General features: G+C 37.0%; 2 protein-coding genes across 15 annotated transcripts in view; both read right to left on the bottom strand.

The window, feature by feature from the left end:
- Positions 1–10804, bottom strand: part of LOC121740497 (whirlin) — a 79229-nt gene extending 68425 nt beyond the window's left edge. For 4 of the 5 annotated variants that reach the window (XM_042133242.1, XM_042133216.1, XM_042133233.1 and 1 more), the window contains exon 1: positions 10609–10804. The gene's annotated coding sequence lies outside the window, so the exon portion shown is untranslated. The remainder of the gene's footprint in view (positions 1–10608) is intronic. The other variant, XM_042133224.1, reaches the window with a different exon arrangement.
- A 5998-nt stretch (positions 10805–16802) lies between these two features.
- The window catches only part of LOC121740015 (ral guanine nucleotide dissociation stimulator), a 42655-nt gene continuing 39268 nt past the window's right edge, over positions 16803–20189 (bottom strand). For all 10 annotated transcript variants that reach the window (XM_042132745.1, XM_042132754.1, XM_042132738.1 and 7 more), the window contains 2 exons: positions 18515–19940; positions 16803–17245 (listed from right to left, as the gene is read on the bottom strand). In XM_042132745.1, coding sequence (XP_041988679.1) covers positions 17109–17245; positions 18515–19940 — 1563 coding nt within the window. In that variant the 3' untranslated portion in view covers positions 16803–17108. The remainder of the gene's footprint in view (positions 17246–18514; positions 19941–20189) is intronic.

A 20189-nucleotide genomic window follows, 5' to 3' on the forward strand; every position in this document is an offset into this window, starting at 1 on the left:
TAGTTTTATATTTAATATATATATATTTAATATATTATATTTCATATATTTATATTTAATATATATATACTTAATATATATATTATCAGATATCTGTATATTTTATATTGTATTTTAGTGCTTAGATTTCTATCATATAATTTATTAACATTTATTATTATGTTGTTCTCCATTAAACTATCTATTTGATTGTTCGGTTTCATGCCTTTTTAATATAGATTCACTATCAATTTATTCAAATATAATGTATGTTATCCTACAATTAATTAGTTAGTTAATACTTATATTTCGCTGATAAATATTTTTGTCGGAGGTGAGTTTGTAAATTAATTACAGCCAAATATTACGTTTTATTAAAATGTTTATGATTTTTTTTATTACAATAATTAGGGTCGTCTATAGGCCAGTCGCCCATATACTTTGTTTGTCTCACCCTTTTAAATATTGTGCTTTATATCTCATATTTTTTTACATTTCGACAGGTAAACCGGGAGTCAATAAATAACAAAATGAGTAACCCCATTTTGTTATTTCTCGCCTTAAAATAATCTTGGATAAAATATTTAATAAATTATGCTTAAAATGTCCGTTATCGATTGCATTATATCAATGAAATATTTAACTTTGTACGCTCAATTACCTATCATTTTACAAATCAGTAAGTATAATACTTAATTAATAAAAAAATATTAGAAAATCAATAAAGACGCTAACGTGCCTAAAGCATTAAAAAGCATTGCTGGTAACAACCTAAGAATTCACAACGTACACAAAACAATACAATAATCATTACTCGCTTTTAGCCTTCAGGGAAAAGAAAATGAGCACAGAAGACACTCATTAAAGTGAACATTTCGTAACACATCCAATAGCGAGAGCACGAGAGTATTTCGCCAGCGGGAAGGTTACAGTAGTCAAAGGGAAGACAATAAAGTTTGTAACGATCGCGAAAGATATTGTATGTTAGGGAGAACTCCGCGTGGAAATAGCCTACAATATAATGTAAAAGCTCAGAGAAAATCTGTACTATATAAACCAGTAGACTCTTAAACTGGCTGGGTTTAATTATTAATGTATAAGGCTAAACTAATAAATGAGACTGCTCTAATAGTTTTTATCAACTTACTCATTTTTAACAAACATAAGGATGTTTTGGCACGTATATAATATATCATGGAGGCGTCAGTGAACATGACGACTGACGTAAGCGGTGGCGGCGTTAGTTTTCATTTCGGGCACGTGCACAATAATACTTGGAGGACATTGACAGGAAAACAGCTCGTACTAGGGTGACGCTTTACAAAATGGCGGCGTTGATACTGTGGGTACCGCCACCTAGTGTCCGACCGAAGCTTCGGCTTCGGCTTCGACCACCTTCAGCCAAAAATACCATCTTCGGCTAAACCTTCGGCTTCGGCTTAAAATCGGACGAAGTCGAAGGTCAGAGCAACCGCCGAAATTGAACGAGCTGTTACGAAAGACTGAGTGAGTCGTGTGAGAGTGACGGACCGGTCGTGTATACTGAGGCCGCTGGGAGTCACTGTCAAATACTGGGAGTCATTGTCTAACAAACACTAACTTCTTAATAAATCATTTAATTTTTATTAAGAAGTTAGTATTTGTTTGTTTTATTTATTAGTCTAGTTTCGGTCTAGTCGAGTCAAAAAAAGAATGACTGATTGGGTAGTTGATTGGTCTAATTATTGTTATTTGTGAAATAATAAAGAAATTATATATTATTTTTTACAATAGTTCAGTCAATAAAGTAGCTGTTGTAGAATGCGTGAGCGGGAACCTAAGAGATTTCTGTCTGAACTTATTACGGATATACGGGTGCTTAGAGACAAAACATACTAAAAGTCCTGAAGTCTAGGAGGTGAGCCGGAGTGAGGGGAGGGTGACAAAAGTCTCAATTTTTGGTTTTTGGCTAACAACTAAAAAACGATGCGGTGGAGTAAAAGGAATGACTCAAAGGAGGGAATCCTTTGATTGAGTAATTTTTTTTAATCCGGACTACAAATAAATAATAAATAAATCACAAAATCACAAGCTTTTATCACCATCTCTAAATCAACTTCTATTATATTATATATATATATATATATATATATATATATATATATATATATATATATATATATATATATATATATATATATATATATATATATATATATATATATATATATATATATATATATATATATATATATATATATATATATGACAGTCAATATAGATGTAAAAATTCAATATTGAAGTTTTGAAATAATTTGAATATCAACCCAAACCTTCGGCTTCGGCTTCGGCCGAAGGTTGTGGCGATTGTCGATTAATCGGCTTCGGTTTCGGCTTCGGCTAAAAATAGACCTTCGATCGGACTCTACCGCCACCTTCGATAACGCGATTTGGCTACAGGCTTGTAGGAATATGGGTATGGGGTGGGATGCTAATTGTGGGTGCAATTAGCATCCCACCCCACAATACTATAACGACCACAAGCCAAAACATTTTTGCAAGATTATACCGTTGCCATACAAAAGAAGATTTTTTGGTTGATACAAACTATTAACCTATTTAACTTCCATGTGTAAGTGAATTAAAATGATATGCCTTGTTCGCGTTGATTAATGATCTACTTTGCTTTTGTGAAAACGTTTATTATTTATTCTATTATCGCTTAATAATTCAAATAAATTATTCCCTTCTTTTTATATTTTATTTAATGGGATAGGTATGATTAAACTCTTATCTTATATCTTTAAACGAGCAATTCTTGTATATATGTATATTGTATATATTACGCTCAAAGGCCGAAATCGCTCAGTGAGCGAAAAAATAGCTCACAACGCGTTGTGGTCACATCGCGAAATTCGCGTCGTGGCTCTGATGAAAACGGTCACGACGCGTTCTGGCAATCACAAAAAAACCATAACGCGAAATTCGTGTCGTGGGCCGTGGCTGACATCCTATTCGTTTTTCTTGATTTGTTCTTGATTGATTAATCGTCCATACTCCATAGGCATGCAAGATTATATTTGAATTACCACGCGTACTTACTAACATAATATTTTTTCTTTTACTAAATCACTGCATAATACGTGTTTATCATTATTATTGATAAAATATCCACAGTTCCATACTATCCGTACTAATATTATTAGTAGTAATTCAATGTTTATACGTGGGAGAGCCATGCTTCGGCACGAATGGGCCGGCTCGACCGGATAAATACCACGTTCTCACAGTGTTTCGCCGAGTGAGTGAGTTTACCGGAGGCCCAATCCCCTAACCCCTACCCTATTCCCTTCCCTACCCTCAACTATTCCCTTCCCTTCCCTTCCCTACCCTCCCCTATTACCCTATTCCCTCTTAAAAGGTCGGCAACGCACTTGCAGCTCTTCTGATGCTGCGAGTGTCCATGGGCGATGGAAGTTGCTTTCCATCAGGTGACCCGTTTGCTCGTTTGCCCCTTTATTTCATAAAAAAAAAAAAAATGTAATCTTCCATACCTATGGAGTATGGACGATTAATCAATCAAGAACAAATCAAGAAAAACAAATAGGATATCAGTCACGACACGAATTTCGCGTTAAGGTCTTTTTGTGATTGCCAGAACGCGTCGTGGCTGTTTCACTGTGACCACAACGCGTTGTGAGCTATTTTTTCGCTCACTGAGCGATTTCGGTCTTTGAGCGTAACATATTTATAATATATATTATGTATAATTGGAATATCGGAATCGGCTCCAACGATTTTGCATGAAATTTAGTATATAGGGGATTTCGAGGGCGATAAATCGATCTAGCTAGGAATCATTTTTAGAAAATGTAATTTTATTCGCGTTTTATCGAATACCGAGCAAAGCTCGGTATTTGACCAAGCTTTGCTAGTGAAAACCTTATGAATAACACGTAGATAGTGAGGAAAACTGATTGTGAAAGTCATTTCGCTAAAACCACAAGTTGAGTTGCCTAGAAGATATTTATGGTTTTTCATAGTTTTCACAAAGCTAAGTTCTACTTGTACCTGATACTGTAAAATTGGCTTAAGAACTATGTCGAAATTCACGGTAAACCAAGTGTTATTTCTTTTAACGACATAAAAAGCACGACATTCCGCAAAATAGCTCGAAAACTCTACCTCTATTAACCGACAATATCAATATAAACATCAAAAACACATTGCGAGTTAACAGCTTAGCGTGTCACGAAACCACCATTTCCTTACCTAATTATATTATAATACCACGAAATGTACATACATCCGCTCGGGCAATGCTGTAGCCAATATACTGGTATTTACTGCATTGGCTGACTCACTTTTAACGGCATTTAAATAAAACTACGATTCGGCTACAGTTAAATTTTTGAATTATTCTTTGTGTGTACGCATCCAACACACAAAGGACGGACCCTCCAAGTTTCAAGTATCAACGATCGCACCGATCACCACCGAAACCACCGGGTGTTTCAAGTATGCTATGATCTGTCTCAACTCATTTGGGACAGACAAAACTTCAAATTACAAAACTACGGAACATTTGTACAAGTCCTTGTCCAATTCCAAGATTTATCACGAATTGAAAGCAATCTCACGGCTGACATAAGAGGCTGTGTACAATAAGCCTGTAATTCCGTTTTCCTACAAACTTGAACATAGATAATCCGAGTCGGACGCCGGGGGACATTTGCCTTAACCTTGTCTGTGCTATGAAGCCCTCCAACTTAAGACACCGCATATTTGCTGACACGAATCCTCCTCACACGACCGCAAGTAGGTATTAATTCACATTTTATTTTAACTACACAGACAGTAATTTATTTTTGGATGAATAAGAAACTTACTTTTTTAGAAGTCAGAAATAAGAAGATAGATTTCATAACTATCACAACTTTGCTCTTGTACTGTAGTACAAGAGCGTAGTTGCGTCATAAGCCTTGTAATATTTTACAAGCTGTTGATGAAATTTAATTGAATAATGTAATATAATATGAATATCTTACCTTATTCATAAAACACTATTATACTTTTACGTGTGTTGTTTGATGGAAAAATTTTTTTTATTTTTTTTCATTTTTTCAAATGCTTGAAAATTAGAGAAGTTCATCAAAAATCACAGCGGAACGCAGAAAAAGGATTAGACCAGGCATTATTTAATTGTAAGTAAATTTGAATCTAAATGTATCTAGTTTATTGAATGAGGTTTATGTAGTAGATACCATATTAGAGGTAATTATTTAATCAGAATAATAATTAATAACCGATAGTTATTTAAATAATAACAAATTTAAATATAAAAATTCATAATATATTTCCTGTAAAACTGTTATTGCATAATATAACGTTAAAATTTTCGAGATTATTTGAATGCCAATAAGTCAAAGAAACATAATTAATCCATAATTTTTAGATGAAACATTACTCAAACATCCTTAATCGTCGTCGTAGTTTTAAAGTACTCGTGACTCTAAATGGTGATTATATGTAAGTGTGGATGTACATAACATTCGGTTTTCTTTTTTCAGATCGGATGATCAATGACGAAGAATTCTACATGACACAAACGAAGACATTATTTTGTTTATTTGTATAAATGCATAAAAAAACTGGTGTTTATTTATTGATAAGATCCTAAATTCCTATCCCCTGAAATGTAAGCTTAAACATACTAAACATCATAGTGTGTTAGTATATTTAAGCCGAGGTATGTTTTTTGGTAAAAAAGTAGGTGATCTTACCATGGGCCGTAACCGATCACGAGTTAGGAGTATGATCGGTACGTGATCTTACCCACGGTAAATGGCACACTGACACACCGAAGTTAGCGAGGGCGCGAGCGGACAGAGGTGCATGTTATGAGCACCATTTCATTTACCATCAGTTGATGCATAAACGTAAGTGGCACACTGACACACCAAAGTGAGCGAGGGCGCGAGTGACACACCAAAGTGAGCGAGGGCGCGAGCGGACAGAGGTGCATGTCGTGAGCATGTCATTTCATTTACCATCAGTTGATGCATAAACGAACAGGAGTTATTGGGCATTCTGTCCCACCTCCACCAAAGTGAGCTCGCGCGCGAGCGAACGGAGGTGGGACAGAATGCCCAATAACTCCCTACTGTTATGGGTACTTAATAAGAAGATAGATTTCATAACTATCACAACTTTGCTCTTGTACTGTAGTACAAGAGCGTAGTTGCGTCATAAACCTTGTAATATTTTACAAGCTGTTGATGGGTTATGGGTACTCAATTATTCTTGGTCACTTGCATTCTTGATTAGTAAAAATTTTAGGTAGAATCTTTCCAAGGCTAAAACTAATTCCACCGTTAATATTTAAAAAAGAATTTATACATAATATATTTTTGATTTCATATATAGACTTTTACTGTACCTATAGGTATTTTACCAAAACAAAAAAATTATTGTTACGATTAACTCTAATATTAAATAATTGGGTCGTTCCCGTTTCATACCACTTATTTTTCATACCACGGTATGAAACAGCGAAGTCCTTTTTTTGAATGGGGATTGTCCATTTTTTTAAATTTTGCTCATTACAAAAACATTTCGAAGAATAAGGTCAGTGATCGTTTTTCTGTATATAAACGAAAAAAATACCCATTAGTTACTTATATTTTTGAACAATTATGTTTAACCTTTGTTTGACCTTCAATGGCGTTAAATTAGCAATAAATTCGACCAACATTACGTTACGAACTTTTGGTAGGCTTCTCGTATCAGCTTTCACATAATAAGAACTTGCATTTGCCGAACCAGCCATTATAAATAAGATTGAAAGGAAAAAATATACTGCAGAGGTCAATTATTGGCCGCCGATGATGACGTCAGAGCGAAACTTTAAAAATTTATTGAGAAAAAACTAGCCAATGAATTTCAAAATTATTTAATTTATATTCTTAAAATACCCTATTTTAACGAAAAAAAATATAAAAAGTACATGTGATTTTTTTTTGGACAATGCCCATTGCCTGTTTCATACCGCGGTGCTTGGAATGGTATGAAACGGCTAATTCTTTTTTGGTATGGGTGGATTCGTACCACGAATTTTATTAAATATTTTTAGTCTAAAAACTTATTTATACTGGCGTATAGAAAAGTAGTAACAAGAAGAAATAAAAAATATTTGTGTGTACTATTCACCTAACTTGTATATTTTATAATAATAAATAGGGGTGTAGACAGTAAACGAAATATAATACAAATTATTGTTTTTTGAGAGTTTGTATTATAGAATTACTGAAAATGGCATATTTTTACTCATTAACTTTATAATATTTTTTATTTTATTTAATAAAAAGTAAATATTTAATCCCTAATATCACGTGATCGCAAACAGTCATCACAGAGTGTAACGTCACGATCTCCAAAACATTGTGTGTGACAGTGACATTTCGATGTCAAACTTCCACAAAGATTTTTGTTGTTTGGAAGCCCGTGACGTCATAGCGACGCCATGATGAACTTTAGCGTTTTAGCGGGAATTTTGAATACAAAATTTAATAAGTGTTTTTTTTTTTTAATTTAAATAAGAGTGTATTTTTTATGTATTTTTAGGTGTAACAAATATACATCTGTATAATAAATATATTTCCTAAATACACCCCTATTATTTTTCAGGTGCCAAAATTAAAAACAGTGCTAGTTTAGTTTGGTCGTAACTTGTAAGACTTAAGTCGGCTATAAAATTATAATTTTTGATTAATATAGAAATATAATACAGCTTCTAATATGTTATAAATTATAATACAGTTTCCGTCTGCTTATCCCCTGCCTGAAAATTAGGGGTCCACGGAAGATCAGGGACGACTGTTCAGTCGTCTTAACCTGAGTGGTCTCCGTTTCTGCACACTTGGGTGTTATACTGCCACTTTTTTCTTTTTTGTTTACCTTTGATAGTTTTTATGTGTGAATTAGCTGTAGAATAGGTAAAATAGGTTAATTTTTAATTTTATTCTTGTTGATATAAGTTCTGTATAATAAATTAAGTCATATTATGTGTAGCATTTAATTGTGGCGGAATAAAAATTTAGTTATTTATTTATAGACATTTTGAGCTTGACTGTACTAAAATCTACGCTGCGGTACGAATCGACTAATTCAAAAAAGGTCTTCGCTGTTTCGGACGCCGGTATGAAACAGGCAATTCAAAAACAGTACTTCGCTGTTTCATACCGCGGTATGAAAAATAAGTGGTATGAAACGGGAAGGACCCAATAATTATACATAACACACTGAATACTAAAAGTAAATTTTAATTCGAATATCATGAAAACGGTTTCAGTAATACGCTTGCAAAACGTTCACAACATAAGCAAGTAGTGGCAAAGGAAAGAATCGTTTTGAATTTTATTAGAACCACTTTATTGCTTTGTTTACGACGTCTCGGTCCCGTTTAGAAGTCTAATTTCTATTACCGACCCCTAACTCGAATTGTGAATGTCGTAAACTTGCTACTGTAGCTGAACAAAAAAGTTATTTTCCAACAAGGTAATTAGTTTTCAGACGTGTTTAAAAGGATTTTTTCCTACACCTAAAGACGGAATCAAGAGCGTAACCAGGATTTCAGCTAGTCAGCTCATACTTGTTTCGAGAAAATGGTCGGTCTGGGGTATATTGAAAAAAAAGTTTGATTAATATTTACTTTAATTAATCTGATTGAAAATATATTTTGTTTCCAACACATCATTTTGCTCAGAGTAAGTAGGTAACACGTTTTTAAATTCCCATCTGCCAGGAAAATTGACGTTTAACTGCCCCTACCTAGGTACGCCCATGGACGGAATCGTGAGCAAAACACGTAAAAATGGAGTATGTAGGTTTCAGACGTGCAAAGGATTATTTCCTAGATAAAGACGGAATCGTGGTCAAAAGACGTAAAAATGGAATAAAAATATATAGGTTGTTTGAAATTCCAGTCTCGTAGCGGGCAACATAAACGGTGAGTATAGTTATGGGGTCGGTCCGTAGTCCGTGCGAGTTGGGACTTGGGACGGCCGACGCGACGTGCGTGTCCTGACCTCACGCGATTATACATCACGTCACAATAATTTACTTTTCAACTCGGAAACTCACCGGGTTTCACCTGAAAACTTGCGGCTCGCATAATAATATCGTAAATAACGACTTACAATTACAAAACATAACGATTATATAAATTGCGCTAATTATTTTCAGTCAACATAATTTTTACTCGGTCGCCTTTTTACATTAAGCCGACACGACTGGCCGGGAGAAATGAGTTTCTCTGCGGGTATCGAACCAACAACCATTGAGTCGCGAGCCGAAGCATAAAATCCCATACAAATAATAATTTCATATTAGAATTGGGTAAATATATTATGAGATTCGAAACAGAAGGTAAAGGAATACAAAAAAAAATGAGGTACAATAATGGCTTGTCAGTTGTAACGAAATATTAAATTCCGTTTTAGTCAATTTTCTCGACCTCAATTTCCCAAATTCAATTTTCAGTGGATATTATGTGTAGCACGAATGTAGAGCTAAATTGTGAAGCGCATCTCTACAATCGAGCAATTATTATTTAATTTTGTTATCCGTGAAATTGGAGGTAGCAGTACTTAGAACAAACTTCGTCATTCAAGTATTTTCTTAATACTATTAAGAAAACATGACTATTAAGTTAATAGCCATGTTTGTTTTGAATTAGGTATTAAATAAAGCAGGGCATTTTATTATACTTCGTTCGGCCGATACTCTTATGCATCAAATACTTAATCAAAAAAAGAAAAATAAACTAGATTTATAATTTAACAGGTAGATATTCTTTATATATATAAATGGATTTTCAAATGTGTTAGTCGCGCTAAAACTCGAAAACGGCTGAACGGATTGGGCTGATTTTAGTCTGAAAATATTCGTAGAAGTCCAGGGAAGGTCTTAAAGTGACACGAAGTTCACCGGGACAGCTAGTTTTCAATATAGGTAAAAGTAGGCTTAGATTATTCGAATTCAGTAATCAAATCCAGCGAAAATTAGAAGGAGAGACAGATTACATGGTGCATACTATTTTTGCCAGACGTGACTTAATACTACCGGTCTTATAATGAAAAGTCTTACTAGACGATCAATTTACCTCTATTATTCATTTTATGTACAGTACATTTATCAACTTTATGTCAGCTTTACATACTAATAGTTAAAGCCGTGAGATCCTGTATAGTACTAATTGCGCATGTTAAATAAAGTGATTGAACGATTTCTACCGGACGCAGGCAATAAAGAGCTGAGTACGTCGCACCTGCCACCTGACTTCACAATCCGAAGATACCACAATAGTTGAGTACATTTTCTACAGTTTTGCGGGCAGCGGGCGTGCCATAATCAGATTGCGGCAGTCGTAGAGCTTCGCCGTAGAGGCGGCCGCTCCCTCGGTAAGCCGATATCACGACAACAATAAGAACATTTGAAAGCTTTTGTTCCTACGTCACCCGCGGCCTACGTCGTCTACTAACTTTTTTGTTTGTTAAAATTCGTGCTAGTTCCGTCGGATCTCGGAGCTCCTGTTTCGGAGGAAGCGGCCCGGAAGTCGGGAGTCGTGGTGGTCGTAGTCGGGCGACTTACCTCACTATTTCATTTTGCGCGCGCTCCGTTGTCGCCGCATAGCTTCATCGGCAGCAGACACGAGTGACGGCTCTCACATATCCGGCCCGCGGTTCACGTGGTGGCACACGACACGACGAGGACGGAGCACCCGGCGGGCTCACGCGCCTGTTGTTGTTGTGAGGGAGTCGCTCTGTGCCGTGTGCGAGCGGCGGCGGAGCGCGGCCGGAGCGCGGCGCGGCTGCGCGGACTCGCTCGGCGCTCGATACGATGGCCATGAAATTTTCAGCCTGGCCGCTGTCAACCGGTGGCGGCACGCAGGTCACGCGCCCACCTTTCCCACACATCTCGTTGCACTCTCAATTCGCCCTCTTTAGAGTGTTTCATCTTATTTTGAGCTGACACTCCCGAGTCCCGACTGCGGCCTCTTTGAGCGTAATTACTGCGTGAGGCGTCTGCCTGTGTGCGACGCGACTATGCATTTTGAGCAATTGGACACGCTCAGGAGCTCCGTTACTTTCAACTTTTTTTACCGTTTTCTAGATAATATTCAGATATACTGAATATGAATAATTAGTTAATTACTATTATTATTATTCAATTATTATATTTTTAGGCTTAATTAAACTGTTAATGAATGAGAATAAATACGTCTATCCCCGAAACAAAATACCTGCTTAGTTTGAAAAGCTAATATATAGGTATAAGACTTTTAGAGAATAACAAATACCGTAGGTAGTCTAAAATTTTTAAAGCCAAAATCGGACGACGATCGAGCCTTCTGCTCAACGTTTTAGAAAGCTTTCAGAGATCCAATAACGAGGGTCTATTTGCTTAGTTCGACAAATGGAAAGGAAATTGGGACCTTCTCTTTTATCAAATACCTTTAGAATTTAGAAAACGTTTGAGATTCACGAGTATTAAACTTAAATTGTACGAATACCTAATGATTTTAGTTTTTACAGCATCGATTAATTATAGCTTAAGATCCCGGCTACCGCTTGATTATGCAGGTGTGGGATATGCGTGGCTGCCACAAAGGAAGATCTTCCGACCGAGCGAGGTGTTATGCTCGATCAGGCCGGAGCCCACGTGATACATCTCAGCTGTCGTATATATACTGACGCGCTCAGAAAACTTCGATAGCGCGATGCAGAAATGTTAGGCGAATTGTGGGTACCGCCACATCACTCCCCCCCCGAAGAGCGGAGGTCGAATCTTGAAGTCTTGTCGCTTGAGTCGCCAATGCCAGTGAGTTCCAGTGAGTCGGAACTGTTGCAGTGAGTCCCAGTGAGTCGGAACTGTAAGCTGCTGCATACCGCCACACAGGCAACGGTTTTTTTGATGAAAAAAATTAGCCGCAATTACCTGGAAATTGTAATTAATTTCAACAATATTATAATTAAGTAGTAAAAACCTACAACACTTACACAATATATAACCAAGGATTTTGTGGAAAATTCAAGTACCTACCTGTTGCCATTATTGATATAGAGCGAAAAAGGCCAAAAAATCACGTTTGTTGTATGGGGCCCCCCTTAAATATTTTATTTTGTTTTTAGTTTTTATTGTTATAGAGGCAACAGATATACACTATCTGTGAAAATTTCAACTCTCTAGCTATTACCGTTCTTGAGTTACGGCTTGGAGACAGACAGACAGACAGATGGACAGACAACGAAGCCTTAGTAATAGGGCCCGGTTTTTCCCCTTTGTGTACGGAACCTTAAAAATGGTCGCCAGTTCTCAGTCGGCCACAAATTTAGGGTTGCCAGGACGTATATAAAACAGGTTTTTACATTTCTGTTAATTAACTGCGGGGCTAAAATGGTAGCTTAGTTGAATCATACAATGAACCATTTACGATTCATTTTTAAACTTCTCTTAACGTGCAATTCATTTAATGATTCGTACTAAGCAATTTATTTGTTTGCCATTTTTCTATGAAAAGTCGTAAAAATGGTCCAATAAATCCGAATTGCTTTTCTGTCAAATAGCAGAATAATCAAATGTTACTATAAACGTCATCTTTGATCTTAGAACTATTCTTATGTCTTATTACATTATAGAAATTGTTTAACTAAAGAAATTTAAAATTACAAAGTCGGTTTCAAAACTTTGAAGTTTGTATAATTATGTCGCAGGAAAAAGGAGATATCACGGATATCCCGAAATCCCTAGGGATATCACGAAATCGCGGCAGATTCCGAATATTCTTGTTTCATACTTCTTCTTACTAAACAAATCTAGTGATATGTCATTTCACTAAACTAAATGTAGTGAAATGGCAGAGAAGCGGATACCGCCGAATAAAAATCGAGCTACGCATTTCTCTCGCTCGCTCTAATTTGGTGCCGCTATGACAACAAATACTAAAATAAAATAATATATTAAATATTTAAAGGGAGCTCCCATACAATAAACGTGATTTTTTGCTATTTTTTGCTCGACATCAATACTGGCAACAAGTAGGCACTATTCACTAAATAAGTACTCAGTTGCAAGGGCGTACCGAGGGGCGCCCCCCCCCCCCCCCCCCCCCGGATCATGTTGACGTTCCTACTAAGTATATTATCTAGTACTTTTATCTATAATTATGCCATTTGTTTGCAATACAATATTTTTACAACTAAAAATTATTAATTTTTTATTCTTTATAAACACCTAGCTTATGAAAAATCTGATTTGCCCCCCCTGGCCAGAACCTGGGTGATAGGGTTCCGTAGTCAACAAGGGTTATAGTTTGATATTAATGATGCCGACAAAATGGTACATGAAATCTTAAAAAAATATTTTTATGGTACCTACCTTCCCTACACATCAAGCGGGGATAATTCGCGTCCACCCCATCGTGGGGGGTGTCGTTGGAAAGGTTTTTTAAAAAAATATTATTATTCATACCACATTTTTCGATTTAGGGATCCGTTTGTGAAATATTAAGTTTTAAAGTGAAAAAAATCGTTAGAGGCCGGGGCCCCCCCCCCCCCTTCTACCAACTAAACGGTGGCTTCTAGAATATGCTGAATTTAAAAGGAAAACTATCGCTGTCTAATCTCTAATCTATCGTGTCGTCACCGTTTTTGATTCCAATTTAAAAATGTGATCTTTTCCTACATGGAATTAATTTAATACACCCATAATAAAAACACTGCATCTTTCCCATTTCTTACCATGTTTATAGAGGCTGGGGCTTCTTAATTTTTACAAGATGTTTTCCTTTCAAGTAATTGTCGTTGCGCCGTAGGAAATAAAAAACTAAAACACTTAAATAATAATTAATACTTTATTACAAATACATAACACATTAAATGGGGACACAGACTGGAGTAATCTACATTCACACTGTTAGCTATTTACAACTCAACTCACTATCGAACTACGATTGTTTCTTTGTAGTATGGGTAACATAGTTATTAAATAATATATTATTACAGGCAACAACGTTTAAATATTTTTAAATGTAAATTGTAATAAATAGGCGCATTGATATGATGCACAAATAATAATCAGTACAGGGTATGTTATAAATGCTAGCATAGTATAGGGTTCCGTAGTCACCAATGAATGTTATTATTTTATTTTAGGTACCTAACTGTTAATGTATAAAGCAGGAACAGTACATGTTTCCGTTAATAAAATCTATCCTAAGTAAACCCTTTTACGGGACTCAAAGCAACCAAGATACTTTGAGTCCAACCAAAGTTCATCAAAATCGGTTCAGCGATGTAGTTTGAAGTGATATTGGACAGAGGTAGAGGCCTTATAAAAATATCTCACAGACAATGAAGGTAGGTAAATCTAAAAACCGACTTGGCTACCTCTCCAATTTTGAAAAAGATCTTTTTATCTAATGATAGGTACATCCTGTGAGATACAAAGACTTCTATTGGTGAGATAAGCAAAATATATTGGAGAGGTGCACCTCAAAAAATATTTTTCGTTAATTTTATTTAGCTCACGTCAACGACAAGTTTCATATTTCTTTCATTAATCGCTTAGGGTTGATTCAGACCGCAACGCAATGCGTAGATGCATTTCTAAATTAGTATGGATTTGACAGATTCGCGAGACGTCTGACGCGATTAAAATCTGACAAATCCATACAAATTTAGAAATGCATCTACGCGTCGCGTTGCGGTCTGAATCAACCCTTAGAAGGAAAGCCGGAAAATAACGATTGGACGGACATTAATCGTGATGATAGTCGAATCTAGGTAGTAGGGGTTGAACTACGGAACCCTAAAAATTTAAGTGTTGAGGCTGATTAGGTATCAGGGATCTAAACTATGCAAAATATTTGAAGAATTAATTGCTAGTCATCGAATATTTTGATACATCGTATTGCAAAAGAATTAGGAAATTATAAAATTTGCAAAAACGTGGACTCAACTAGAAGGTTATGTTAAATGTTTTATTATTTTGTAATAATGTATAAGACAATAATGAAAGAGTCGGTGTAGAATACCCCGAGTAAACCACATAAAAAGTTATAATATTAGGCACATTGTGTATCATACATTTTTATAAAGTAATATTCTAAATTAGAGAGGCAGGATAAAGTATAATGAGTATAAAGTGTAAACAGTACATTATTATCAATATCATGTTTAAGTAAGTCTTTTCCTTGAAAAACATCAATTTTATGAACACCAATACATGGAGAGTCGTATACCTACGCTAGTTTTCCTATCAGTTAGTAGGTATTTCTCATTTACAAAACATTTTTTAGAATTTTTAAGGTTAATCATGTCGATCTAATCACGGTAAGAAATTTTAAAGCTAATGTGAGATAGCACCCGCTAGTAGATAGTAATTTTGCCTTTGGCTTATTATTTTTATATTAACTTAGGAGATTCACATTTTTACATAACAAAATATAACCACTATATACAAATATTTAGCTAACACTACGAGACGCGTAAAAATAGGACTAACAGTTACAGGTGGCATTGAGAGCTTAAATACAATATTATATAAACACTTACACGATCATTAAGTACATAAACAACAAAATGCATTGTGTCCATTTTATCTTTAAAAGTAATATTATGAGTGAGTAGTTAATTTACTAAGTATATAAATTAAATAAAAATATTTGTACAAACTTTGAAAAGTGGTATTTATACTTAGTTTCCAAAGTTTTCCAAAAATTCGGGAAAATTAATACCTACTTAAAATAGTATCATCCTAGTTTTTTTTTATCAGTAAGTACAAATTATTTCTGCTTTTAAAAGCGATCTGAATATTTTAAAGAAAATCGCATATAAGACGCGTATATAACTTTATCGTAGAGGAACAAAATAAAGTGTATCTTGTCGCAGTTCCCTTGGTAGTTGATACATCATACAGTTCATAACAATATTATGTCTCATGTTAAACAAGGAGACCTCCTCATAAAAAACACAAAATAGGTATCATTTAAAGTTCTGCGTTTTGCAGCCATGTTAAAGCTAGTATAGTATTATGAAATCTAAAGTTACTTACGACCGCACTCAGAGATAATGATTACTTTAACATGTACCATCGAGGAAATTGGTTCATAGGCAGATGAGGGACCACTCTTAAGTCATTTGGTTGCGTTATGTCAAACCCAACCGATTGATGACGAATAATTAATATGTAATTAACATAACAATTATTTTTTTAAGAAATAAGCGGGCAAACGAGCAAACGGGTCACCTGATAGAAAGCAACTACCGTCGCCCATGGACACTCGCAACATCAGAAGAGCTGCAGGTGCGTTACCAGCCTAGAGGGAATACGCTCTCTTCTTGAAAGTTTGCAGGTCGTATAGGTCCGTAAATACTGCTGGTGACAGTTCGTTCCAGAGTTTTACAGTGCGCGGCAGAAAAACGCACGGTGGAAGACTGCCACAAATGACGCAGATACGCCATCTGCCCATAAATCCATTACTTACTTAAATCTTAATTGAAGACGTGAATGGAAGAATCGAACAAGTAACATTTCGTAACATTCGGACAATAACAAATCCCTAATTATTTTATTAAAACTTGTAACTTATCTTCTTCATAAGGTTATGAAGAAAAATATGGATTATATGTGTAGCCAGATATATTAGCCAGGTGGCTAATATATCTGGCTACACATATAATCCATATTTTTTCTATTTCAAATATTTTTTCCGGCCCTAAAACCTCCATTTAAACAAAAAAATCGGGAAGTTTTTGCATGTTACTTACCTTATTCTTCCACTCACGTCTTGAATTATTAACATGGTTAAACTTAATTAAATTATAAAATATCTCCGAGTGCGGTCGTTAGTGTTTACGAATAACTAAGCACAATATCAGTATTCAGTCGAATAAGAAGCAGTAACAGTGTAAAATTCAAATGTTCGAGATGTTATCGGCAGTAAAGCAATATGTTTAGTAAATTGCATTCACAAAAACGAATACGCGCACATTGTCTACAATCAGGTCACATGGCAATCATATTACACTACAAGGTAAAAACCCACAGAACAATGCCGCGACGGCGTCGACGGCGTCGGGGGGACACGATCAACTCCGCTTGCCGCGCGCCTTGCCGTTCGCGAGCGCCTCGCCCTGTCCGCTCCGCCGCGGCCGCAGGATGAAGTTCAGGTTGTACGCCGTGTTCACTGCGTAGTATACGTTCGCGTTCGCCGGCAATACCATTTCTGAAAAAAGGGAATTATATTATTGAAGTGAAAACTTCTTTATCGGCGTTGAGCACTTTTGTGGGATGGATAAAAACTGTGAAACTCGCGTCTGATTCTCGTGCTGATCGAAAAACCGTAAGACGGTTGGAGAGTAGTGTTGTAATATCGAAATCGATTAATCGAACAATCGATTGTTTTTTTCGATTGTCGATATTTTTTAATCGATTGTAAGGGTTTCGAGTAAGTAATTAAAAAAATCGATTTTTTTAAAAATCGAATTTCATAAAAAATTGGTTAAAAATTAAATCGATTGTAAGAGTTTCGATTAATTAAAAAAATCGATTTTCATAAAAAATGGGTTAAAAAAAATTATGCACAACGTTAATAATCAAGTTTTCACTTCTGCCAGCACTCCCGGAGTGCAACCCGTCTTTTATTTGTTTAGACACTAACCGCCGTACTCAGAGACATTTAATTATGATTAACCTTCAATTTAATGAGGAGTTTGATAGATTATGTATGGGGCTTATGTCAAAATGTTGAATTATTTACATATATAGATGTCCCGGTGAACTTCGTATCATGTCCTTCCTAATTTATGAACCTTCCCTAGACTTCTACAAACAATTTACGTAGTTTATGCTTTCCGTTCTTAAAACAACGGCGAAACTATCAAACTTGTATCTATATAACCCTGTATAGAGCCGGAAGTTCTCTCAGCACCTTCCTAACCGTGGTATACCTCGGTACAAAATCTTTTTGTTGGTACTCGTAGCATATGCTCAGAAATCAGAATACTTCTCACGAAACCGAAGTCACCACAATATTATGTTTCCATATAAATTTTGAGGAGTTCCCTCGATTGCTCATGGGTTCCTTCATCAGGCCAACACTTTTAGGAGCATAGTACTAAATTGGGATGATACCCTAATCCCTATACAGTATACACCAAAAGAAAAATTTTGAAAATCGTTTCACAAACGGCGGAGTAATCATTGCACATAAAAAACTAACATAACACCTCCTCCATTTTGAAAGCCGGTTAAAATTATAGCCTATGTGTTACTCCGATATATTATTCAAACTTTCATTAAAATCCATCCAATATTTTTAGCGTAAAAGAGTAACAAACATCCATATTCCATACATCCAAACAAACCGCCTTTATAATATTAGCACAGAATATATAATTAGTACCTTTTATAATTAGTAGGATTTTAAGTAATTAATGTTCCACTCTGAGTGCGGCAGTAAGAGATAGGAACAGACAGGACGACCAATCCTTACCTCTTTCCGGCAACACCTGTGCTAGCGTGTATGTATCGGGATCGCCGTCGAGATTTAGTTTCAGCATCGCGTTGCGTATCACCTGCGGCGTGCGCTCGTTGTTGCTTAGCATTATAGACTTGTACAGCACCACGCCGTCCGTCTCGACGTTATCGGTTTCGTACGTGACACGAATTATATAAAAGTCTGGCCCGCTCCTGTTGTGAGCCGGACTGATCCCGACGCCCTTGCCGTTCGCCCCCTTCTGTCCGCTGTTCGCGCTCGACAGCGAGACGTCTAGCGAGGGTATCGACGACGACGAGGAGCCGTGGGAGAGCCTCGTCGGAGATATTCGCCTCTCCAGGCTGTCCCTCTTGGCGAGCCCGCCGCCGTCGGTCTCGCAGTAAAACTGTGAGCTGTTACTGGAGCTGGTGCTCGCGATGGAGTCGTTCTTTCTATGGCAGTTCCCATTATTCTCACTCGACTTTTTGGGACGGCGCTCCTTGGGGACGTTCGTGGGCGGCTCGATTTGACACGACAGCTTGTCCGCCTCCTTGTCGTCGAGAACTAGAACGGAATCGAACCATCTGTCGAACATCGGGTCGGTGGCCAAGTGGTAGGCGTTGGCGGCGCCCTGCAGCAGTTTTATTTGGGCCAAAACTTCGAATTCCTTTCTTTTTTTATCGAAATTGATGAGACCTTCGCCTACGGTATCGGGGATCGCCGTGTCGATCATCGTCAGGTCCGTCAGGAAAGTCCCCAAGTAGGGTATCGTTCCGTGACTGACCCCGGGAGACCCTCGCTCGTGCAATAATTTTTGCAAATGTCTATCGTTTTCGCCGACCGTGTCCGCGAATTTTGCGGTACCCTCTCGCATTAGAAGCTCGCGTTGGGCCCACCTGTTATTGTCTTCGCTGAATATTCTAGCCAGCTCCTCGAATAGCTCGGCCTTCTCCTTGGATAGGAGAGCCCAAGTTTTTTTCAGTCTATAAACGGGATTGCTCTGCAGACCCGAAATGATAGCTTTCAACGACGAGAAGTTTTTCAGTACCCTCAGCTCTCGGGCTATGTCGAGCCAGGCGGCGAGTATGTCCGATCTCTCCAGGGGCCTGAGATTCGGTTCGACTAGGACGGTCGATATGACACGGAAGGACACGGCATTGAACTGGTTGACCGTAGCTAGGACGGTCGCGGCGTCGTGCGATCTATCCTTGTCCCTGCGAGACCAGACCGCTCCTAAGCATTGATGGGGCACGACTTTCTTAAATAGTTCCATGTCCATTCGAGTGAGTTGCTCGGCAAAATGGCGGTGGGGAACGTGAGGCAGACGGTAAGCGCTGGTGAGGTGTGCGGGGAGGCGCATGCCGGGCGCCAGGCACACCCCCGCGCCGCCGCCAGCGGAGCTGCCATTGCGATCGGCACTGAAAAATGCTAGCTTCTGTAACACCTGAAAAAAACGAATAAATGTTAGGTAAATGGTTATAGATCACTTTTTGGTGTTTCGAATTTTAGTGTATTAACTCTCGCGGTCTAAAACATCGTCAAACAAAACAGTTAACAGTCATTTGACCAACCTACACTCATGCAGGAAAGATGTGTTTATCACACAATAGCTTCATAACTGATCACGCACAATTTCACATTCTTTTATTATCCACACGAATTATTTATATGTACTTAATTCATACCTATAACC

Source organism: Aricia agestis, chromosome 1 (assembly GCF_905147365.1).
Source record: "Aricia agestis chromosome 1, ilAriAges1.1, whole genome shotgun sequence".
NCBI lineage: Eukaryota > Metazoa > Arthropoda > Insecta > Lepidoptera > Lycaenidae > Aricia > Aricia agestis.